Source organism: Vicugna pacos, chromosome 23, assembly GCF_048564905.1.
Source record: "Vicugna pacos chromosome 23, VicPac4, whole genome shotgun sequence".
NCBI classification, from domain to species: Eukaryota; Metazoa; Chordata; class Mammalia; order Artiodactyla; family Camelidae; genus Vicugna; species Vicugna pacos.
In genome coordinates, this window is record NC_133009.1 from 18,679,351 (window position 1) to 18,704,433 (window position 25,083).

The 25,083-nt window shown below is 39.0% G+C and overlaps 1 protein-coding gene, 1 long non-coding RNA gene and 1 other non-coding gene across 7 annotated transcripts in view; 1 reads left to right on the top strand and 2 right to left on the bottom strand.

Annotated features, from left to right (window-relative positions):
• LOC140688747 (uncharacterized) overlaps positions 1-25,083 on the top strand; it is a 116,158-nt gene that overhangs the window by 84,094 nt on the left and 6,981 nt on the right. The window contains exon 5 of one of the 5 annotated variants that reach the window (XM_072948602.1): positions 8,921-9,039. The exons of 3 other annotated variants lie outside the window; for them this stretch is intronic. In XM_072948602.1, the coding sequence (XP_072804703.1) occupies positions 8,921-8,944 (24 nt within the window). In that variant the 3' untranslated portion in view covers positions 8,945-9,039. Of the gene's footprint in view, positions 1-8,920; positions 9,372-25,083 lie in introns of those variants that run through there. One more of the 5 variants, XM_072948603.1, reaches the window with a different exon arrangement.
• LOC140688748 (uncharacterized) lies at positions 865-24,287 on the bottom strand. The gene is made up of 4 exons (XR_012063538.1): positions 24,217-24,287; positions 6,234-6,425; positions 6,012-6,145; positions 865-1,418 (listed from the first exon to the last, which is right to left on the bottom strand). It is a non-coding gene; the product is annotated as an uncharacterized lncRNA (long non-coding RNA).
• Positions 23,910-23,981, bottom strand: TRNAS-AGA (transfer RNA serine (anticodon AGA)). Its single transcript has one exon. It is a non-coding gene; the product is annotated as a tRNA-Ser (tRNA).

Sequence of the window (25,083 nt, forward strand, 5' to 3'; positions counted from 1 at the left end):
CAGATTTTGAAAATGTAATAAAGCTACTGGGACATTTCCTCACTATACCTTGTCCCATATATAGACTGAATGCAAATCTTCCCTGGATGTAATCGTGAATTGACATCTTACCCATTATCAAGAACTCCATCATTAACACTTTCAAGCACAGTGAACAGATGCAACTTTCATCATTGGAAAGGGCAAGTTCAATAATCCAGACTGAGTAAACAAGAGGTAGCATCCTGTCCTCTGGACCGCACATTCCTGATAAAGCATCAGTTACAAAGGATAAACTCTAGGTTCATCCTCCACACTGGAAAATGACTTGAGAGGAAAGAACTTGGGTTAAAATTCAGGAATTAAGTGTTAGTGCTCCTTAAGGAAAAAAAAAAAAGCTTTCCTGAATTAAGAAAAGAGAAAAACTACTTTTTGGTTTGTGGTGATGTGGAATAATAAGGTTGTGAATATGAAAATACTACCCCCTCAACTTTGAAGCTGAGGGAGCATTCTTATACATAGAATGGTTTCTGTTGGCACTGGTAGAATTGACCTTTGAGAGAGGAAAGAGAAGCTAGCTTCTGGCCAGAGACAGGCCCGAGTTTTCCTAGCTCTACCAGGAAGGAGCAAGAGCAGTAGGTCTGGCCCAACCACCCGTGTGCACCCTTGGTTAATACTCTGCAGAGCAGAACCCAGAAAATGGGAGTGTATGACAAACACATTAATTCGCATGTGTAACTCTGTCAATTAAAAGACCAATAAACAGGCAGCCTAATAGAACATTATGCCATAGATTACTCTAATCGGCTTGACATATTGATTTTTGAGCATCCTCAATTTGTTTATCAGAACAAAGTTTATTCTTTTTTAATTACTTTGCCAATTTACTGTTGTGTTCCATGGCTTTTGCAATGTTTGCTTCTATATAGTTTTACATTGTGGGAAATGCCCTACCACAATAAATGCTGAACTGGTTATCACAGACTGGTTTAATACGATCAAGACGACATGGACTGACTTTAATGTCATTAGATAAAAAAGTTGTGGTGGCAAAAGATGGATAGATTGATGTAAAATTGTTGTAAGGGAGAGTTTTGCCTGGATTCAATCTAAATACATATCAAAAATTGTAAAATAGAAATCTACCAGCTAAAACTAATGAGCACAAAACTGCATTGATTTGGCCCAGGGTGGACAAATAGAACATCTGGCATATTTGGCACCAATGACACAGCTGGCATTGTTGGAAACATTTCTGCAGAAGGTACAGATGCAGAAATGGGAGAATTGGTACAAACAGTGCAGATGGAACAGTTGGAACAGATGACAGTGGGCAGAGCTGGCGATGCTGGCACAGGTGTCATAACCTCAACAGCTGGCACAAGTTGTGACAATCCTGGGATTTCTTAGTACAAGGCACATGTTCATTTTGGCTTTGGCTGCGGGGAGATAAGAGCATTTTATAATTAGTAAATGTGCCATTTAAAAAAGAACTTTTTCCCCCTCCATCCTTAAGGACATCCACCTCCAACTGTTAAAGCTTGGAATATAGAGCATTTTTGCAAATTAGAATTTCCCCGAGAAAGCCATAATTGATAAATACAGAATTCATAGAAGAGCCAATTAGATATTTTTGTTCTGATATAGATAAAATTTATGAATGGAATTTCTTCATGGGAGTTTTGTGGGAACTAAAGGTCAGATTCTTGGAAATAAAAATACACTTTGCATTTAACCCAAAATTTGTTGTCAAATTAGAGGGCTATTTGTTTCTGAAATATGGTGAATATTTCCCAATTATATGAAATTTCCTGCAGAATCACACTTGAAGACATGATGCAGAATTGGAAACCTGTCTACAGAACAGGTTGGGATAAGAAAAAAATGCTGGAATACATAATACGGAGAAATCATGATATTGCCACTTTCAAATACCAATGGGACTTGGCTCTAATTTCATCTAAAATGCTATAATTTGGGCTCGAATTAAAAATACAATATAGTATAATCTTTTGGGCAAAGACATTTAATATCAGGAAAAAGTTGGAAGCAACTTGTTTGTTAGTGGCTGGAAATCACTGTTTTCTTCTAATTTTTTTTTTTGTAACAAAAGTCTGTTCATATTATAGGAAAGCCAAAACTATCACCTAACTATAAAATAATAAAAGCAAAGGTTTAAGAAGTGGGCTCTTAAATCTATATGCATAGTCTCTTAAACCCAATAGATGCTCGATAAATTCTTGTTGAATAAATGAATTTATGGTCTCAGAAATATCAATATTCAGAACTTCTAAAAAATCAATAATTACCCTCCACTTTAATGAATAATTTTCTAGTAGGAAGAAACAAAGTAATCAGGTCTTGGTTCTCCTTCAAGCCTCAAACTTGACACACACATTTTAGTCAACTTCTCCCCAAGGGAAATTGTAGATGAGAAAGATTAGTTGGATGTCATCTACTCTATGTCCCCAAGTAAATCCAAAATTCTTCAGGATTTCCAATTTATCTTGAACTAGAATCAGCAAAATAAATCAGCTTCTATTCACGATCAATGCAATGCAGTGAATGTCTTATATGTGTTTTGAGACTCTGGGGAAACCACTACAATAAAGGTTAATTATTTCTCACTGGATGTCAAGTTCTTGATCATTAAAAACATGCTGTTTTTGTTTCCAGATGGCTCTGCATATTGTCCCTATATTTAATTTAAAAAAAAACTGTTTAAAGTTATTTAAATATTTGATTTCAAGTTCTCCTTTACTTCTACTTTGTTCTAACCTCATCTTGAACCTAATTAAACTATTCTTATTATTCAGAACTTTGATTCTATCACTTAACTTTAGTTCATTTTTTGACTGAGATGACTTCTGCTTAAAAAAGATAAAATACCTTAATTTGTTAACAGTACTTTTGTGACATAGAGCAACTAAGAGATAGAAGGGGATGTAGAGGGCTTCCTGTTCTCTCCAGGCACAAAAATGATTAACATATGAATCGGTTTCAATGAACAGGCTGGAAATGTCCATCCTGTACCTTTTCACTTGTTCTGAAATACCGTTTCGTGGCTGAAACTCAGATGAACATTACTTCTAATCAACAAATGCCTTAAGAAAAACGATCAGTTTATTTTCATTTCATTGGAAATTTGTTAGGGGAGTAACAAATAGGGGTATTTCCAAGCCTTGACGTTTGATGGGTCGGCAAAAGTTTCTCTGAAAGATGAGGATGAGGGTGAGTCATCCTTTGAGCCTCTGCCTTCCTCAGGAATTAAATGAAAATTAAACATGAAGGATGCAATCTGCTGCAGCAATGTGATTCCTCTAGCATTGTCCCAGCCACTATCTATTTCTAAGCACGTTGAACTTTCCAATTTATTGGCGTCTCATCTTATGTAAATATCCTTTTCCTTCTCTAGCTCCAAGACATCAGCATGTGCTTTCATTCCACCCTTCAAACAGTTTCTCCACATTCTGCCTCTCCACTGTCCCCAGGGCAGCTTCTTTTCTCTGCACATGGCAACCTGGGATATATCTTTTCCCTAGGCTTAAAAAATTTCTGTTACGCTGGAGAAGTGGTGAACAAAAATACAGCATAGCCATCGGAAATAAAACCATTTGTAAATGTTAACAAAAATTCAAGGGAAAATGATATATTAGTGTCAAGAAGCGAGGACATTTTCTATTAGGACATCATCTGCTTCCACCTCCCTGCAGTCTCCTGATGCCTCAGCTACATGTCCCTAACTAGACCCCAGCCTCAGTTCTTCTTTGGCATCATGAGCATCAACTTGTGTGTTGAGTCCACACCAAGCTTGCTTGTAAGAAGAGCATGCTTTCCCTTCCTAGCCCCAACCCAAGAGGCTGTGTGCTGACGATCCGGATGCAATGACATAACTATAACATGACCCACTCCTGTTGGTCTGTTAGAAGCGGGAAAAGAGAGACGGAGAGGCAGGTACAAATTAGGTGGAATTTTTTTGAAGGGAGAAACAAAAGTAGGTCTCCATGGAGACTGTTAGGCTATTGTTTCATTACAGTTTAGAAGTGAGCTTATTTTTTGTGATTTGTGGTTCAGAACTTGCAAGGCAATCAAGACATAAGCTATAACCTATTCTCCAAAACTATTGTGCTAGTAACTATCATTCTGTTATGTAAATTAATAATTCATTGAAGCCTAGATACATTTACTTTTTTAAAAATGTTTTCATATGAGAAAATTTAAACCATACAGAAGAAATAAATAGACTTAGAATACTGAATTCTCAGGTTTCCATTACCAAGACTTAATGATGATTAACATTTTGCCAATTTTGTTTCATCTTTCCCCCGCCATCCACTCACACACTTTCCCACTCTCCCTTTCCTGGAGTATTTTAAAGAAAATTCAAAATATTATTTCACCTTAAAATATGTCAATATTCATTCCTAGCAAATAAGGGCAATTTTATAAACACAATGACCAAAAATAACTATTTCTTCAATGTCATCTAATTTCTAATCTATCTTCAGAGTCCCCTGCTATCTCGAGGGTGTGTTTATTAGTTTGCTTGAATCAGGATCCAAACATGGTCCTAATTATATCTTTTAAGTTTATTTTATTCTCTCCTTTCCATTTCACTGATTAGTGGGATAAACCAGGTCATTTGTCCTTAGAATGTCTTACATTGTGAGTCTGACCAATCACTTCCTGGTATCTTCTATCCCAGTGTCTCCTGTAAACCTGTGTTTAGAGCTCTAGGCTTGATCGGACTCAGGTTAGAGTTTTGGAAGCATTTCATAGTTGGCGCTGTGTCATTACTTCCTATTGCCTCATGTTATGGGGCATATAATATCTTGCTTTCCCTCTTTTATTGATGCTAAGACTGATCCGTGAGTTCAAGTGTATGTGCTCTTGATTCTTAAGATGATATTAATCTATTCCCAAGCTTCTTTTCACATATGGATATATCATTATCTTTGTATAATTTCTGCAGAGTCCTTTAATTTTTAACAAAAATTCTTTGATATTCACTTATTAGAGAACTGTTATATCAACCTTCCATGTACACACATACACACACACACACAGAATTTTTCCATAGCTTTACATGTGTTTTACTAGCCTATACATTGTTGGAGGCTAAATCTAAATTATAATATGCTTTGTGCATCCAAATGCACAGGCCATTTCCAGATTGACTAATAGATTAGATCACTGATCAGTTAGCAATTGCAGTAATCAGAGTACATATTTGAAGTCTGGTTAATTTCAGTCATCTTTGCAACCAAAGTGGGTCAACTGTTCATTTATATTTAACTAGTTGATAGGTCCAGTTGTTTCAGGAATGCTGATGACTGAGTTAATTTAACTATCCTATTGTTTGGAAATTCATCATTGTGATTGTCAAATATTTGATAACTCCAATGTGGTAGATATTACATGACTTGCTTTTTTTTCTCACATCATTGAGAAAGAAATGGAATAAATGGAAATATAGCAAAATATTTAGAAGTACTTAAATGAGAGAATATTCCAAAATACCAGCATTCAGATTGAAAGCCTATGAAAAACTGCATACTAAATTTGATTGTTTTTAATAGATTGTTACAGAATAAATACAATCGGAGTTATATACAATCATGTATTTAACAAACATTTCAAATGCTTTAAAATTTTTCATTCTTTTCAATTTCTTGGTCTGCTTGAAAATGAAAGTGTTGATATCACTGATCTAGAACTAATGAATATAAAATAGTAACCATAAACACTCTTAAACAATAAAACATTCTAGTTTTTGTGAAACCTTAATTAAGAAAACATCTTAGTTCTGTACAAAGTTTGAGGTTTTACTTCCTCTATTTCATTTGATCATTACTACAACCCTGTAGGGGAGGATATTTGAACAGAGAAGAAAGCTGATATGGATGGAGAGAGATCAAATGTCTTAAGCAGGGCCACAAAACCAATAAAGGACAAAGCCAGTAATTAGGATCACTACTAAATCCAATTTGGACTTATTGCATTCTGCTCTAGGGAGAAAATATTTAACTTACTTTCACCTGTGGAGCTACAGTTACTCTGAAGTCCAGGCCTGTGCCAAGTGTTGTGGAAGCTTCCAGTTTCTACCTGCTTCAGGGGTCCCATAAGTTTTGGTGTCAGAAACTTCCACGATCTGTTTTCTGTTAACCTGACAGAGAACATTTGATTACCTTCATAATTCCCATCTCTCATGGGCATCTCCCATCTAAAACCCTTTTCCTCCTTTTTTCACTCACAGGAAGCCGGATTTTATGTGGTTTCCTCTTCCTTTTCTTTCATTTATGAGAACAGAAGCAAGTTGGAGAGGAATAAGTTACAACACTTTTGTCCAATATTCATAAGATCTTCTAGTGAGGTATCTTCCCCCTCAACCTTCAACCCATTTTGTTTTAGTTCATCTCCTTCTTTTTTCCTGGTGAATATCCAACCTATATCAGGAAAAATGTCTTTATTAAGCTTCACTAGTTTTTGACATGACTTCTTCCACTGACTCAATTAGAAAAAAAAAACATTTAAATTAGAAACCATTCCAATTAATTTCATATTTAAATAGAGACACTTTTTTTCTTATGATGTTTTTATAAGACTATGACCATTAAAGGTGAGAAATAGTGCTTTCTCATTGATTAGTATCCCATTTTGGGGTCTTTTCACTGGTTATGGAGAAGGTATATTGTGCTTTTGAGACAACTGCTAAAGTAAAATTAGGGAAATTTCAAGAATCGAGAATTACTGACCCAAAGAAGACACCCTGCCAGACTATCTCTTCAAAGCTCTATGGTTATAATCATTGTAAAAAAGATCTGGCCAGTCTTTATATCCACATTTTGAAAAGTGAAATATATTTAAATTATAACAAAAATAATCAAAGACGTAAGGAAAGAACTTAAGAGTAATTGTTTAAATATCAGAGCATAACTGTAAGAAACTCTTGGAATCTTTAAGAACAACAAAAATGAATACCAGTCATCGGACTTTGTTTACTAGAAGACCAGGAGATGAGCTGGAGGCTTGCTGGAAAACCTGGTCTGATCGGTGCAGCCACTATGGAGGACAGTATGGAGGTTCCTTAAAAAACTAAAAATAAACTTACCATATGATCCAGCAATCCCACTCCTGGGCATATATCTGGAGGAAAATATAATTTAAAAAGACACATGCACCCCAGTGTTCACAGCAGCACTATGTACAATAGCTAAGACATGAAAACAACCCAAATGTCCATCAACAGATGACTGAATAAAGAAGCTGTGTGTGTGTGTGTGTGTGTGTGTGTGTGTGTGTGTATACACATATGTATATATATATATGTATATATATATAATGGAATACCACTCTGCCATAAAAAAGAATAAAATAATGCCATTTGCAGCCACGTGGATAGACCTGGAGATTGTCATTCTAAGTGAAGTAAGCCATAAAAAGAAAGAAAAATACCATATGATATCACTTGTATGTGGTATCTTAAAAAAAAGGACACAAATGAACTTATCTATAAAACAGAAACAGACTCACAGACATAGAAAAAAAACTTATGGTTACCAAGGGGTAGAGGGGGTAGGAACGAATAAATTAGGAATTTGAAATTTTCACCTCTTTGGCAGTAATGGAAATGTTATCTATCTTGATTGTGGTGATGGTTTCACTGTGTATACATCTATCAAAATTTATCTAATTGTACATCTGAAATATGTGTAGTTTACTGTACAGGAATAATACCGCAATAAAGATGTTTAAAAAAATAACCAGGTCTGCATTTTCACCTCCTTGAACCTAGGAGAGTCTTTGCTTTTCAGAGTCCCGCTGATTAGGTCTACTCCCATAATAGAGCTGAGATCTATTTTTTTTAATCATCTGACTCTAAACTCGGGCCATTTCTTCTTTCCTTTTCCTCCTCTCAACCTCCATCTTTACAATAACAGACTGCATTCAGTAATTGCTATCTTTTGTAATTGTTCTAGTTCCAAATTGGCTGATTAGGGGAGAGACCCAGCTGTCCATCAAAATGGTGCAAAGTGACTGAAGCAGCCGTCCCTGAGCTGGAGAAAGTTAATTGCACTTTCTGAGGCTCTCCCAGTAGGAGAGGGCTGGGAAGGGAATCCCTGCTAGTACTGTTTTTTTCTGAGCATGTCCATTTGTAACCTGGAAAAAAATGTAGTAAACAGCATGTTAATTAGATTTACAGACGAAATTAAATCAAGAAGCACTGGAAACACCAGGGAATAAAGAAAAATGCTACACAGGGTTTCTGAGGTTAAAAATATGGAAAAGATCAAACAAAATGAGAATTAAGGCAGATAGGTGTAGCCCCAGTGCTTTGGAGGGAAAAAACAAGCTATGAAAGTAAGCAGCAAGAGGGAAATATCCAGAAAGCAGTAATGCCAGAAAGACCGAGAGAGAGTAGACAACAAATTAGACGTGTTTGCAATATGCCAGAGAAGTTAATGTGATTTGGGGCTGTATGTGTAGAGACTTCACATCATGAGGGAGAGGTGGAGTAATTTAGTGCATTTGGCAGAAACATACCTGGAATATTGCATTCAGGTCTGTGTATCCTGGGAGTAGACAGATATAGAGGAACCAGAGGGAAATCAGCATAAAGCAACAGCAGTGATCAACAAGCAATAGGCTGATTTATGAGAAAAATGGACTGGGTGATTTGGCTTAAAAGAAAACAAGAATGGAGCATTTAAACTTAAGGGTATTTTCCTGACCTTTTACCTATGAGTTAAGAATTACTAAAGGGTAACTAGCATGAATGTATATACTGTAGTTCAAAAATGCAGGACTGACATTTACAAGAAGGAAAACTTCCTGGGAATAACAGCTATGAGATTATTAAAATATCTTTTTAGGAGAGTGAAAGGAGGGCCAGGGCTGGGAAAATATGACTTACATTGTTATCATACTTTTCATTCCAAAGCTATTAGATTTACCCTGGCCATGACCCTTCAACACTGAAGAATTAAGTGGAACTGTTCATCTGTCAGAACCCCAGAAATCTCCCCGGATGCCTGTTTTTCTGCAAAGTTCCACTCAGAGGTGATCGTTTTTAAATTTAGTTTTAGTATACTCCCTGTGTAAGTGCTTGTGGCAGATGGCTTATCTTTTCCACCCTTTGGGGTGCTCCGGTACGTGCAAAGGCAGTGACCGAAAGCAACAGTTGATCTACCATATTCTCTATGCGTAGCTGGAGGCTGTCACTTCGTCTGATGATTGGCTTCTGAAGGCAAAGGAAGGATGAATCTAATTTTTAAAAAATCTCAAAATGATAGCTGGAGAAGCAGCATTTTGCACTAGCTAATGAGGCTAATTTGTTCTTAAAATACAAGTTACTGTGCTTCCTAAATTAAAATTCACTTCTGATGTAAATACAGAAGATATAAATACGGAGAAGAGATGTATGCTGTATTTTTTATTTTGCAATTTGGAGCCCATTCTAAGAGGAACTGTTAGAAAAGGGATTTTATTCTCTAAATTTGGGGAGATCTTTACTTCCTGGCTCCAAATACATGGAAGGACAATGAATAGCATTACTTTTACAAAAAAGAGAAGAAGGTGGGATGACTTCTTCCTGGCTAGAGTTTGTAAAATGCATTGTCTTGGAGATTATTTCCTGAATCCTTACGATTTTTAAGTTTCTTATTTGGAAAATGAGCATGGGGAATGTATCGCTTCCTAAGTAAGCAAATGTTAACCTTTATTAACATTTAGTTATTTAATTAAATCTGTGAGTGAGGACATTCTTATTCCTAAATCAAGGAGTTTCCCTTCTTCTGTTCACTGTGGTGAGGAAGTGATTTGTTCTCATGTGGTCTTGCTGTTGAAGGTTTTCTTATTCTTTTCATTCTGAATGTTACAGAGAGCAGAGCAGAACCTTCAATAAATTAAAGCAAACAATGAAAGGAAAGACCTTAAAAATAAATGACATTAATTTTCTAAATACTGTTTGATTAGCTATTTAAAATAGCAGTTTGTTCCACATTCGACAAAAAAATAGATGCTGTCTTAATGGTGCAATAACAGTTAATGCATAAACTAACAAATTACACAGAGCAATTATCTAAGGCATCGTTTAATACCTAGTTTATCTAAGGGGTTTCTGCTACCTTTCTACTCCAGTTTTTGCTTCTGAACATTGGATTTTTGGGCACATAACTGAGGAATTAGCTGCCCTTGTCTCATCCGATTTTAAGTTCAGATTCTGGAACCAGGAAAAATCTATGTTATTTATACTACTTAATTTATGAATTATGTCTGGGAATTTGAATGTGTCTGTAACAGATAAACTGCCCTATCTGATACCAATGATTTGCTTTAAAACAATTAAAACTGTTACTCAAAGGAACTTAAATTGCTGTTAACTGACCAATCTTTGCCTTCATAACAGACCAGATGCAAGGCACCACAGCTTTAAGAATATGAGCACTCAGTAAAGATTTATTTTTTTCCCTTTCCATCCAGATTTGGCAATGTTTCTCTAAAACTTGCTTCCTTCCTATGCTTTTTCTTCTTTACTTTAGCACTGTTGAAAATTTTGGTGTAGCAAATGGTTGTGAAAGTTGGAGGAAGAGTATGCCAGATCAAAGGAAGGAAAGATCTGTGTGTGGTTCCTGGCATGCAGTACAAGTTGCTAACATGCCAGACATGTTTTCACCACCAAATGCAAACTCTTTACCATGGCCCCCAAGGCCCTGCCTGATCTGGTTGCTTTCTACACCTCCAGCTGTGTGCTGTACCACTCTCCTCCTACTTCAGCCACACTGGAACGCTTTCTCTGACTTGAAGAGTATGCTCTTTTCTGCCCCAGGGACTTTGCACTTGCTGTCCCTTCACCCTGGAAGACTATTCCCCTGACACTTAAGTGGCTGGCTCTCTCTTCTTTTAGGTCTCAAATGTCACTGCTTCCTAAAGGACTTCCCCACGTCCTCTAGCTTAAATAGCCCTGTGCTGCCGCCTTTTCTATAACTTATTCTCTGTCCTATTGCCCGGATCTCCTTGCCCCCTTTCCTTCCTCGTCCTCTACCTCTTCCTCCTTTTTCTCCACAGTACCTTACCCACAGTATCTTGATTGTTTAGTGACTGTTCATTGGCTGTTTCCTCTCCTAGAATGCATGTTCCATGAGAGCAAAGCATGAGAGCAGTGCTGAGAACAATACTTGGCCCATAAAGATGGGCCAATAATTCTTAAATATTGGATAAGATTTTACAGAAACCTCTCATTACACATTTTCCAAACACTTCTACTTGTATAAATGGAGGAGGAAAGAGATATTAAAAATAATTGTCTTAGAATACACTCAGTCATGTTTCTTAACTACAGCTGCACCACACTATCAGGACATAATAAATGCTGCCAGCTTCAGCAAGCTCAGCTGAATATGTATGTGGATGCTAAGGTACCATCATCAGAAAAGCAACAAATCAATAGATTGAATTCTTGTAGATGCAAAGGAAATTGGAAGGCTGACAAAAGGATACAGGCCAGAAGGTCCTTGAGGTCAAGATCTCAGGATCTTTCATTTCAGTGATTCTTCTGGATCTTCGAAAAATATTGTAGAACATAGAACAGATCCACAGCCCATGAAATAGGCTGAATAAAATGGAATATGATCACGATGGATTCCAGGGAAAGGCCAGTGGGAAGGATGTGAAATTGGTTCTGTTCTCAACTGAAGAGAGTTACCAGCACAAGGCATGTAGCATTGCCCCTTCCCATTTCCAAATAACAGAAGCCTGAAATGAGGAATACACCCATGGATACAAAGGAAAGAATCCAGGACTGCTTCAAGGGCATATCAAACAGAAAACAAAAGCTCAACTTCCCAGGTACTTGTAAGGACTCCTGATCAGCCTTGCTGTGGTTCTAGGGGAAGCAAGGAAATCTCTCCATGGGTCATTGCCACAGTGCACAGGGACAATCTGCCTACGAGGCAACAATAACTAAACACCCTTTCTAAGCAGCAGGTATCATCTAAGTGCTGTGTATTTACTAACTTATTAAATCTCCACCACAATGCTGTGAAATATATACTGTCATTCTTCCCATTTATATAGATGAGGAGACCAAGACACAGAAAAGGGAAGCAGTTTGCCTGAAATTAATCATCTAGTAAGCAGCAAAGCCATGTTTGAACTTGGACAGGTTGGTTCCAGGGCCCATGGAGACTGAGAACTCTCAAGCTCTCTGATCTGAGGTCTTGGTTTTGAGGAGGGATTTTTTTTTTTTTTTTGCATCCCTCTCAGATATCTCCTTTTATCCCAGTAAGCTGGAAAGCCAGAGTCAGACATTAAAGACTAAATGAAGGCTAATGGTACCTTATGGTGCCTGAGAAACATGATAGCAAGAATGTGTAGTGACCCAGCTGTACTCAGCCTCCTCCAAAGGGGTTTGATGGGCAGGAGGCCCGCTTCCTTCTGCAAGTGCCACCACGTTATGGGTAAGGAAGAACGGAGAGCATTTATGACTTTCTGACCAGGGCGCACTCGGCTTTCTCCTTTGCTGCACTCCAAATGATGCTTGATGTGACACTTGTCTGGCAGGGCCTGCACCAACCGGGAGAGGCAGCATAGCAGAGTGGAAAGGACTTGGACCCTGGCAGAGGCAGTCCTGACTTTAAATCTAGGCTCTGCCACTTTTCAGCTGCATGACGGCTGGCAAGTTATTTAACCTCTCTAGGCCTCTGTTTTCTCATCCACAAGAGGAGCTTAGTAATATTCACTTTCCAGAACTATTGTGAACCTAATGAATGAATTAAAACCTGTGAAAATGTCTAGCACATGGAAGTCACTCAATAAGCGCTAGCTATCTCTCCCAAAACCAGACCAAATCCTTACCTGTAGACTGTTGCAATTAAGTTTCAGATCTTTCATGATGCCCAAGTGAGTTCCTCAGCAGGGGCTATGGAACACACCAAATTAGTTTTACTTTTTCTGTTATATGTGATGGAAATGGAGAGCATTGAGCACAACCTGAATTCTAAGTCATGGAAGTTCACACCAGTTTTATTATTGAAGGTAGAGACCTACGTTTGGTGGTAGAGGGATTTGATGAGAAGCGATGAAAAGCAATGTTTACCCTGCTGGCAGCAGGAGAGTTAAGGCAATTAAACTGGATTTTACCCCTTCAGAGTCCAACACTTGTTCCTCTAAGTACAGTGAGTTACAGAGATAGCACATCATGTACCAATAATGAAAATAACTCTGTGAACAGCACGGAAGTAAGTTGGGGCTACTTCCACCTACACAGAGATGAATTTTATGTGCAGAAGCCCAGTAGAATATAAATGAACTGCTGTATGTGAGAAAGAAGAAACAAAAGGCTGAGACTCTAGAATATATTTCAAGAAGAAACCTGCATTCATTTCCTCTATCTCCGCAAAGTAAGATCATGGACACAGAATTCCCTTCTTGCAGGGATATAGCTAGTTGTAATAAAATGTCATGCACAATGTGAGGGAAAGCTTGCATTTGGAGGCACTTGGTCTCAAGAGCCCCTGTTTCTCATCACAAACTCTCTAGATGCTTTTCTATGTGCCCTTATTCAGGGTATACTTTACTGGCAGCAGGTGTCTGTTCACTTTGATAAATGTCAGCTTCTTAACATTCACTTTGGAGAGGGAAGGGTGACAGGCACCATCCTGCCCTTGCTGAACTGAAGGCCTTTCTACAGTGCATGCAGGAGGGCAAGCAGTGTACTCATATTAGAGCCATGTGGCTGGAGCTGGCCCGATCTCCTCTCCTCTTGTCAGTGTAGGGCGACTCGGCATCAGCAGACATGCTCCAGATGTCCTGCCATCATCTGACTGATGTAGACTCTAGGGAGCCCCCAGCCTCTCAAGATACACAAGGAGACAGGAAGCCCAAGGCTTCCGAGTGGTGCCCGAGGGGCTTCTGAAGTGCACTAATGCACTAATTGAGTGTTACTGTTCTGCTGTCTGTCATGCTGCTTCCACCGCTGCCCATTTCTTAGTTGCTTGCTTTCTGAAGCCTCACTTAATCAAATATACCACTCAAGTGAGTGTTGTATCACAAAACGTGCCAAGGCGCTGTCCAAGGTACCACACCCTACAGTTAGTTACTGCAAATTGCTGTTTACTACTACAGGGTATGCTCCATTTCTGCTTCTGTGAGATCTCCTCCTTACAAATATAAAGGGTAATTTTGTTACAGAATCAAGTGATTAGATAATAATTTTTGAGGGTTTTGAGATAAAATGAGATTTTGTGACTTTCCATGGGACTATCTTCTCAATATTTAATAAAACTTTAAGAGAAGCATCAAATTGAGATGTGTCCAACTAAATCCTTCTTAATAAATCAGCAATTACTGATTTATTATCTGCTCTGTCACAGCACTCTTATAAGTGTTGAGAAAGACTTAGAAATGTTTAGACATGATTCAAACTTTCAGGAAGCTTGCAATCAATCTAGTTAAGAAGCTATAATAAATAATGTACACACGTGAAACAATCCAAGAAGTAATACAATTAAGTGGTAAATTTTTAAGGAAACAATTACAAAAATGCTTTATTTTTAAGCTCTTTAGACTTAAACATGGCCTTGGTTAAAATAAATTCATATTTTCCCCAAATTTTTTGATGTGATAAATACACATACAAAATTTACCATTTTAAGAATAAATTTCTGTGACATAGTAGGAAGTTTTGTAGCACAGATTATAATGGGCAGAGAAATTCGGAAAGATAGAAGATCAGAGAAGTCTGACACTTTCAAGCAGATATAACTCAAGCTCTTGTTCAAAAGAAGTGTCTAGGGCTAGGATAAATAGAGGGGAAAAGTAAAAATACATCTGTGGCACACCAGCAAGATTTACCTGAATGTCCACATGTAGGTTGTAATATATGTAAAATACTTATTCTTATCTTTTGTGGTTGCTTGAATGTGACATTACAAGTTATAAATTAATAGTTCTGATAAATGTGGAATTTTAGAGTCAAAAACCTTTTTCAAAATAAGTTAAGAACTTGAGGATCATTTTGCAATTGAATTACATCTTTTGTTTGAAAACATTCAATAAAAAAATTTCCCCAAAGGCTAAGTCTCAAGGAATAGCTCATTATATATTGCTGTTCATAAAAATAAATGGCCAATAAAGGTGACCATTGCTATATCATCTATTTGCAATTGGCATGGCTGCCTGAAATTTCTGGTTTTTTCCAAACAAAAATTTTCTAAGGGACTTGTCTTTCTAACAGCAGAGATTACCTGCTGACAAATATACCATGACACATCAGAGGATATTAAATGTCAACACACTATGGAAAATGTAAAGGAAACACAATGGAACAAAAATAAAAACAAATTCCATGGCCATATTAAGAACTTCTGATCAGAGTTTATTGTAAAGTGTGTCAGGGTCAAGCACAAAGAAAGAATCAAAACACCTAGGTTCTAGTCCAGGTTCTGGCACTATCACGGTGACAAAGAAATGCTAGTGAGCTTCAGTCTCCTCATTGGGGCTGACTGTCTGAACAGCACACCTTCTCCCTTAAATGTCTGGTGAAAATTATATAAACAGGAGACAATGCCTGTTCTTTCTAATTTGTATGATTTTGCTAAGTATCAAAATGGATCATGGTATGATAATAAGATGGAAGATGTTATTAACACAGAAGCCATCCCAAGTGAATGGCACAGATGGATACAACCAAGAGTGTGTTGAGTTAAATTTGAGGCACATTTTTGATTACAGAGGTGAAAACTGGGCTCTCAGTGTTAATTCTGGGCATGATTAAAAACCTTCTATCCATATGACTTTGGACTTGTTTTTGTATCTCCTAGAAAGCTTGTTTATATGTGTGTTTTAGCCATGGTCCTCCCATTATCTTTCTCTGTGCAAGGCCCCTTAGGTGGCATTTGCATTGAGTGGAATGATTTTTGTTTTCAAAGAGGGAAATTTTATAAATTGTGCTTCACTTTTATTTCAGCTTGAGCTGTTTTCTCCTGGGAAAACAGCTTTTTGCTTGGCAAAAATGGATGTGAAGCATTGGCGAAAACGAAAGGCCGTTTTTATTGCAAAGAAAACTGCCTTTTGCTTTTGCCAAAAAAAGCAAAACATATGAGACAAAACCACAAATATTTCCCTGTTTGCAAACCCTGTGAAAACGTGATTTTTCACCAGTGGTGAGAATATTTTTCCCACACCACTCTTCCCATTTCTAAAAATTAGGGTTTCAATGGTAAAAGTCATAATTTACACCTACAGCACCTCATGACTATAATCAAATATCATGAATATTGTTATTAAATATATTGAAGATATATTCCATCAAGTGAAATATTGGAGGACATAACAGCCCTTACCCAGTGAGATTAGGTTCTGAGCAACAGGGGACCATTGATGCTGAGCAAGAAAGCTTGAAAAGGGAAAGTATTTGGGTTGAATTTGGATTCAATGTAGAGGATGTAACTGAATGAATAAAGACTTAGGAGAACAGCAGTGAAAGAGAAGAAAAGTGTGGTAATAATATCATGTGGCCGAAAGAGCACTGAAATAGTGATCAGGAAAACTGGATGCCAGTCCTGAGCACACGGTTAACTGGCGGTGCAACCTTTATCAGCTCAGTCTGCTGGGCTCTCAGATTCCACTTGTGAAAATGATAGAATTCAATGAAATGACCAGATTCCTTTCAGATCTACATGTTTATCAAAACCAGACTGGAAGTGCATTTGTAAAATATAAAAATTGTCAATATCAAGGAATTTCCACTAATTGACTCTTGATTCCTAAATAACCCATGAAACCAGGTGTCTTTGTGGTGTCTTTAATGATTTATGTGAAGATATTCACGTAACAAAGTTAATTGGGAATTTCTTCGTGTTCATGGCTGCCCCTAATCTGCTTTTCCTCATGCCTACACTAAGTCCTTCCTATGGTAATTAAGCTGATTTCTTCTCATTTTCCACAGTGAAGTAGTAAGCATTCATTCACCTTTTTAAAATGTTATTAAAATATTTAAAATATTAATACAGGTGAGACTTATTCAAAGCAATAGATTTGCTTAGGGAAGTGGGATGTAAATAAATTTGTGATTTGTGGAATGTTATTTAGAAAAATATTTAGTTTTTTGGAGGGGCTTGATCAAGAGTTTTATTATCATCAAGGCATTTCATTAAATCTAGAGTGCTTTGGGTTGTATTCTTTTTTGGAAAAATATTTAGTTTTTAAAACAAATCTATGATGAATGTTTTATCAGCAAGGACTTCTTTTATTAAATAATGACATTTCCCCAAATGAATTTATTTTACACATGGTATTTTCATGGATATTGTAGAGAACCCTCAGAAGTTCCTCGCTGTCCCTGACACTCCTCCTTCAGACCTGGATCTTCTGTTTCTCCCTGCCCTAAGAGCTGCCTTTGCTGAATGACAGCCGTGAGTTAGACACTGGGCTGGGCACGGTCATTCCTCATCCCTGTATCAGTTGTTTATTGATTATGACAGTGTACCAGACACCACTTAAATATGCTTTCTCATTCATCCCATAGGACAAGCCCTAGGGATGAGTTATTATTATCCTGTGTAACAGGGTGGTCTTCCACAGGGCTTGGGTTGCTGATAAAGCACAGCCACTCGGCCCCCAGAGGCAGTGCATTATTTGAGTCCCCTCCCCTCCACATGCCCATCTATTTGTCTTCTAACCCTCTCAGTAGGATTTTGATGGAATTTCCCTGTGGATGTGATGGGGTGGGGGTGACGGATCCCAATGTGCCTTCAGCTGCAGAGGGACAAGTTCTACTGGGCAGAGGCTTCTCTAGGAGTCATATCCAAAGTGCACAGCTTGCCCACTGCTCCTGGAGCAGCCGTTGGTTCCAAAGCGGTTCTCTCTATATCGGTGTATTTGTAAAGGCGGGCTGCTCCTTCCTTGTTACAGTTGGTAGAAGGAATCTAGCTAACGTGCCAGGGCTCTTTGAATCAAAGTGCTTTCAGTCCCCTCATCCTTGCTTTGTGGGGGCTCCAGATGAAGCGCCTGGCTTTTGGGAGAAGCTGTTTCAGCCTCTACATCCATAGAGGGGCTGTGTGGTGGGACAGGCGTTATCATTGCTCTTTTTTTTTTTTAAACTTTCCTAATGTTGTTTTTTCATTTATTTAAAAATTACCTTTAAAGTGTACAATTTAGTGCCTTTTAGTAGATTCACAAGGTTGTGCAACTGTTGCCACTGTCTATTCCAAAATATTTTCATCACCCCAAAATAGAAACCCCATATCCTTTAGCAACCACTCCTCACCTCCTCCCTCAACCCCTGCCAATCACTAAGCTGCTTTCTGTCTCTGTGTATTTTCTTTTTCGGAACATTTCATATTAAAGGAATCATTTAATATGTGGCCTTTTAGACTAGCTTCTTTCATTAAGCATCATGTTTTCAAGGTTCGTCCATGTTATATATATCACATATTAGTACTTTTAAAAAAAATTTCGTGTCATTGCTTCTTTCTGGATTAATTTTCCTTCTTCAAGTGTATCCCTTAAGAAGTCTTGCAAAGAGGTATAAATCTGTGATATAAATTTTCCATAGACCCAGTATGTTTCATAATATCTTCATTTTGTCCTCATATTTAAACAAAAGATTGGCTGAATAGAAGTGTTTAGGGTCAAAGCTTCTTATCTTCTGTAATTTAAAGATAGCTCTTCACTGTTATCTAGAATCCTGGTAGCAGTCTGGTTCCCATTCCTTTTAAGGGGACCTGCTAGTTCTTCCTGTAAGCTTTCAGAATGTTCTCTTTATCTTTGATATTCTTACATTTCACTAGGATGCATCTAGTTGTGTTTTTCCCCACCCTTTTTAGTCTTGTTTAGCACTGGTTGAGACCTTTCAATCTAAACATTCTATCTTTCTCTAATTCTTGGAAATTATTTCTTCAAATATTGTTTCTCCTTGTTTATTTATTTCTCTCCTTTAGAGATCCCTATTATGCAGATAGTGACGTGTTTACTTTTGTTTTCTATACCTCTTAACGTTTCTCTGATTCTTCCCTTTCTTGATGCTTTCCTTGAGAGTCCTTTGATTTGATCTTCCAGCTCATTAAATCTTTCTTTTCAACCGTATCCATTCTGAAACTTAATTTACCCATTGAATCCTTTACCTGGAAAATTATATTTTTCTGTGTGCAATGTTTTAATAGCTTTATCTTCATAGTCACTTGTTCCTCTCACAAGTGTCCAATTTCCTCCTTTATGTTGGGGGTTATTAATTATGCTTATTTTAAATTCTTGTTCTGTCTTTCCTATTACTTTTGCTTCTTCCGGGAAACAGTTGTCTTATTTTTCTCTGAGTTTGTCTTCTGTTAGGGCTCTCAACTGCGTTGACTACCAATGTTTGCCTTGGAGGAGTGAGAAAACCTTGCCTGTGTTTTCTAGGCTAGTTTAGGTTTGGAGGATGGGGCTTCTCCTCAGGTGAACAGACCTTTGCATTGCACGCTTGCTCAGCCACTCCCTGTTTCCCTACTTTAGCATCATCTGTCCCTCAGGGAATCTCCCAGTACTTCTGTCCCAGGAAAGTGGTCATGGCTGGGTGACAGGGAGAACTTGGACTCCTGCCAGCCAACCAGCCTGCCTTTCTTCTGTGTCTCCTATTCTGGTGGGCACTGACATTGCCCTCGGGTTACCTGTCCAGTTCCACCTCTCCTAGGTGTAGGGTTAATATTGCTGCGAGAAATGATCTTCACAGGCAGATGCAAGGAAGGGAACGGAAACAAGAGGAAGGAAGAGATCCAGTGGCTCTGGCCTTCTCTGACTCCAGACCACACTCCTCCTGTGTTATTTGTTGAGTTCCACTTTATGGCCCTCCCACCTAAGCCTTTCCATCTCTTCTACAATGTCTCCATCCAGGATTAGATCCAGGAGAGAGAGTCAGCAGCACATGCTACTTTGCCATTTTTTCAGTCTTAACATGTTATCACTTGTCTTTCCAAATATGAAAGAAACATTCATTTGACTTCAAACCAAGGCTACTCCAACAATTGATTGGTAGGGCATTCAGAGTAAAATGTGCAAGCCATTGGATTTTAAGTGTACTTTAATAGCTTTTACATACAAAAAGAGATCATTTCAAAACTCAATGATCTGATTAATATTTCATCTCAGCAGAAGCCCAGATACTGAGCCCAACCAATAAGTCCACTCTCAGACAGAAAGGATTCAGTTGGCTGGTGTTTGGGTCTCAACTTCTAAATATAGAAAATGAGAAGATGCCTGTAAGAACATCTGCCTGGGCCATTTCCAGCCCTGATTTCAAAGACAATCCATTAATTCTATCATTGGAGAGGGTGGTTTTTGTTGGGGGACTATACTTTTGAATCATTTCTTCATTCAAAAAACATTTATTGATCACCTATACTGTGCCAGCCTCTATGCTAAGAATCTTCACAAGACATTCTTTTATGTGAGTGATAACCAGAGTTTTAAAGTACAAACTGATCATATATCTCATGACATTGAGCATAGAGCCTGAAAAAAGAGTCCTACTGTCTTCTTGTTCTATTAAAATTCTGGCCTTTGTTGAAGTTTGGGCTATGTTATCTATGAAGCTTTGTTCAACAACACTTTGATGGTTTAAGAAATACTGTATCAGAGGGATGGCTATTTCTTTAGACTATCCTTTTAGACTCTGATATAGAAGAGTTGGCATCCTGGCCTGCACACATGGAGCTGAGAGCAGAGCATCAGCAGAGGGGCTCCTGGGCAAATTCTGGGGTTGCTGCAGCCCAGATGCAGCGCAGTAAATTATCCAAAAAGCTAGTTAAAATGCAGATTCTAGGATCTTTCCAAGAGACACTGAACTAGTGTCTCTAGGGTTGGTGGCCCTGGCATCCAAAAAATTCAGGGCTTTGGCTATGTGTGGGTCTATCCTGTGATTCTAGGGCAAACCAGATCAGAGCTGCCCATGCAGGAACAAGGAAAGGATGGCTCCAAGCGACAGGCAACATTGGAGGGGCACAGGAGCCATGATAGAGAATTAAAATGTATTCAGAAGACAGCTGGGTTAAATCCTGAGAAATAAGATTATGTATCAAGATAAATGCATGAGATGATAGAACTGTCACCAGGATGGGTTTTGAAAAGGGAGCCAAGAGATAGGTGTGGGATGAGTGAAGCAAATTAAGATTCAGAATACTGGAACACAGTAGAACTTAACTTTTAATGAGAACCCTGTGTCTGTTGTCATATATGAAGATCCCTTCAAGATTCCATTGGTGGATAGAGAGATTATTTTGCAAAGTCCTAAGGGGAAGGTGGCATACTCATTTCTCTGTTCGTTTATTGATTTAGTTATTTGATCTGTGGCTAGATGTGGAGTATTTGCTACTCAGCAAATATTGAGGGTATCTATCAGGCACTGTGTGAGTGGTAAGACTGGAAAGGTAGGCAGAGACCAAACCATCCAGGGCTAGATGAAGTTTTGCCTTTGTCCTAAAAGCACGTGGAAGTCACTGAATGATTCTAAGAAGAGATGTAACACCATCAGATGGCTTGTTGAAAGGCCACTCTGCTGCAGTGTGGAGGAGAGATTGGAAGGGGACAGGCATGGCTGCAGGCAGGCCAGATGGGAGACTGTCAGTTTCCAGAGAAGAGACAACGGTTTGAACTGGGTGGTGTAGAAGTAACAGGAAATGGAGATATGAGAGATAGTTAAGAGGTAAAATTGCATTGGTAGGACATGATGCTAGATTGAATATGGGGAGATTTTTAGGGAGAGAGAGGTGCCAGAAATCACGTCTGGATTTCTGGCTTGATCAACTTGATGGATGATGGTGCTATTATTCACTGAGAGGGCGAACAACGGAAGAAGTTAGGCTGTGAATTATGATGCTTATAGTCAAGCTATGTCCTCTCTCTACTTCTGCTCCCCTGTTACCCCGATAGACAACCTGGGTTCCACCTTGTGCCTCTCATTGACCACTTTGGTTACCTCTGAAGAGCACTAACTCATTGCTCAGGGCCCTGCTCTGGAGAAAAAAGTTTGCTAAACTAGTTGATGACCAGTATGGGAAGGTCAGGTAAAATAATTGAGAAGGGCCATGAAATTACTGAGCCCCACCCCAGTGATGATGGGAAGAGAAGAACCTGAATGGTTTAGTTTTGGAAATTCTTTGATAGGGTTACCAAGCCACTAGCTTCCACCTCTCTGGCTTTGTAAGTAAGTCCCTCCTCCACACATCTATCAGAATTGGCTAACAAGCACTGCCTCTTTGGAGTGTCTTTTGCTTTTGTCTTTTCTGACTCCTCTAGAGCTTATGAACAGGAAAATTTTGAAAAGGCAGGCAGAAGAGATTATTCAGCCGGACAATGATATTTATGGAGCCCAATGTGTACAAAACACTATTAGGTTTTTGAAGATGTAAAAAAAATGGCTTCCAGGAAAAGAAAAAGCAGAAGCAAAACATTTCGGTAGTCCATACACTGTACAATCAACTCTTAAAAACTAAGGGAGACTCCTGGGCATATATCCAGAGAAAAATATAATTTGAAAAGACATATGCACCACAATGTTCACAGCAGCACTATTTACAATAGCCAAGACATGGAAGCAACCCAAATGTCCATTGACAGATAAATAAATAAAGAAGATGTGATGTGTATACACACACACACACACACACACACACACACACACTAGAATACTACTAAGCCATAAAAAAGAATAAAATAATGCCATTTGCAGCAATATGGATGGACCTAAAGATCGTCATTCTAAGTGAAGTAAGCCAGAAAGAGAAAGAAAAATACCATATGATATCACTTATATGTGGAATCAAAAAAAAAAAACAAAAGACATATATTTACAAAACAGAAACAAACATAGAGAACACACTTATAGTAACCAGGGGATAATGAGGGTGGGAGTTTGAGATTTGCAGGTACTAAATACTCTCTCTATATAACATAGATAAACAACAAGGTCCTACTGTATAGCACGGGGAACTACATTTAATACCTTGTAATAGCCTATAATGAAAAGGAATATGAAAACAAATAAATGTATGTATATGTATGGCTGAAACATGCTGTACACCAGAAATTGACACAACATTGTAAACTGACTATACTTCAATTAAAAAAAAGAATGCAAAAAAAATAAGATAGAATGTAAAAGGATAAACGAGATTTAAAAAGATTAATTTAGACTAAAAATAAATCCTAAAGGAGGTGTGATTGATTACCTAGAGTTTCTAGGGACAGGAGCTGGGAGCACAACAGAAGCAGGGGACTGAGCCCCTTGCTTCAGTGGCTTCTTTTGGGAGTGAGTGTCAGCAGGTCCCTTGAAACTGTTGGGGAGAATCGGGCTAGAATTTTATAGACTTCAACTTTACAGACTTTTACTTCTCTTCCTCTCACTCTTTTGCTGGAGAGGATCACTAAAACTCCCACCCGGCGAGCAAGCTGCTGGTGTAAATCACAGACGTTATAAGCACATCCTCCTAGAAAATATACCTTTTGTAGGTAATTTTAGAGCAAATGGAATTAATTCTCTCTGTTTGGTAGGAGAGTTGATCACACCAAATATTAAGTAGAAAGTAACGTCTAGAGAATGTTACAGTGTAAATTAAGAAGGTAAGCCTTTCCCCTTACTTTGACACTCAGAAATAAGAAAGGGGTCAATCCATACCTGGGGTCTAGTGCCTCAGGATTTTCAGAATACTGTCATAAAACTGTCTGGGGAACACTGTGGGAAACGGAAGTGGCTTAAATACCCTGTCCCGGTTGCCAGCTGTGTGCCTGAGGCCCGTATGGCATGAGCCTCCTAGACACTGAGTAATTCAATTGTCTCAACAATCCTATTAAACGGGTATTGTATCCCCATTTTTTAAAAAAAAATTTTATTTTTAATTATTGTGGTTATTTCTTATGTTTGAGGAGGGGAGAAAATTAGGTTTATGTATTTATTTTAATGAAAGTACTGGGAATTGAACCTAGGACCTCATACATTCTAAGCACGTGCTCTACCACTGAGCTATACCCTCCCCTCTGTACCCCCCATTTTCACAGAAAAGAATACGAAGGTTCAGAGATACTGATCACACAGCCAGGCTAGGACAGAATCAGATCCAAGAGTTCTGTCGGATTCTGTGGTCTGTGATGTCCTCTCCTTTCTGGGTTCCCTTCCCGCTCCTTTGCACGATTTTTTTTTTTTTTAACCTGTAGAGAATTACTCAGCCTAAAACTGCATGAGCTGCATAGAGGAGTTTCCACGGCTACCTTCTCCGCCCGAGGCATCAGACACTGAGAGCAGTGGTTCTGAGTGTGGTCCCTGGACCAGCAGCCTTGGTGTCACCTAGAACTTGTCAGACACGAACATTCTCAGGCTCCACCCAAGAACTGGTGACTAGGAAACCCCGGGGTGGGGGCCAGCAATCCGGGTGGTATCAAACCCTCCAGGGGATTCTGAGGAGACCAGTGACTTGGAGGGTTTCCCTGGGGATCTTTACCAGGGCATCTCCAAGAAGTACCCTGGAGTAATTTAGGAAGTGATCGAGAACCCTCCAGGGTTCGGCTTTCTGTGGGTGGCAGCGCATTTCCTGAGGGACGGCACAGGGACCTCTACCATGCCTGCGGCGTGCCCCTGGCACCACAGGAAACCCCCGCACCCTGGGGGCTGCCAAGCCCCAGACAGCTGGCCTTGGCTCTCTGGGGCTTATAAAAGAGGCTGGCCGGTTCTCCCTCACCATTGCAGGGCAAGACATCGGCCAGCCGGGGCCCTGGTTGTCACCTTCTCTCCATGTTCCAGTCCTCTTCCTGGAGGGGAGACTGCTCTGGCGAGAGTTTGTCCAGGCTGAAGCTGGGGGGACCAGGGCCTCGTATTTGGAGGGGCAGTGATCCTACCCCTGGGGAAGCTGCGAACTTGCTGAGGAGCAGGTGGAGAGCCAAAGATGATGAGCCAGAGGGAAGAACACCAGCAGATGCCAAGCCAGAGGAGGAGGGCAGAAGCGATGTTCCAGGGCAGCCTGCGCCACGAGGGGCGGAAAGCAGAGAGGGGCCCGCACACACCTGAGACCAGCGTTGTGGGCCAGGAGCCGCACATCAGGATCATCTGGGAAAAATGACAGAGGTCAGAGCCCTTCCAAG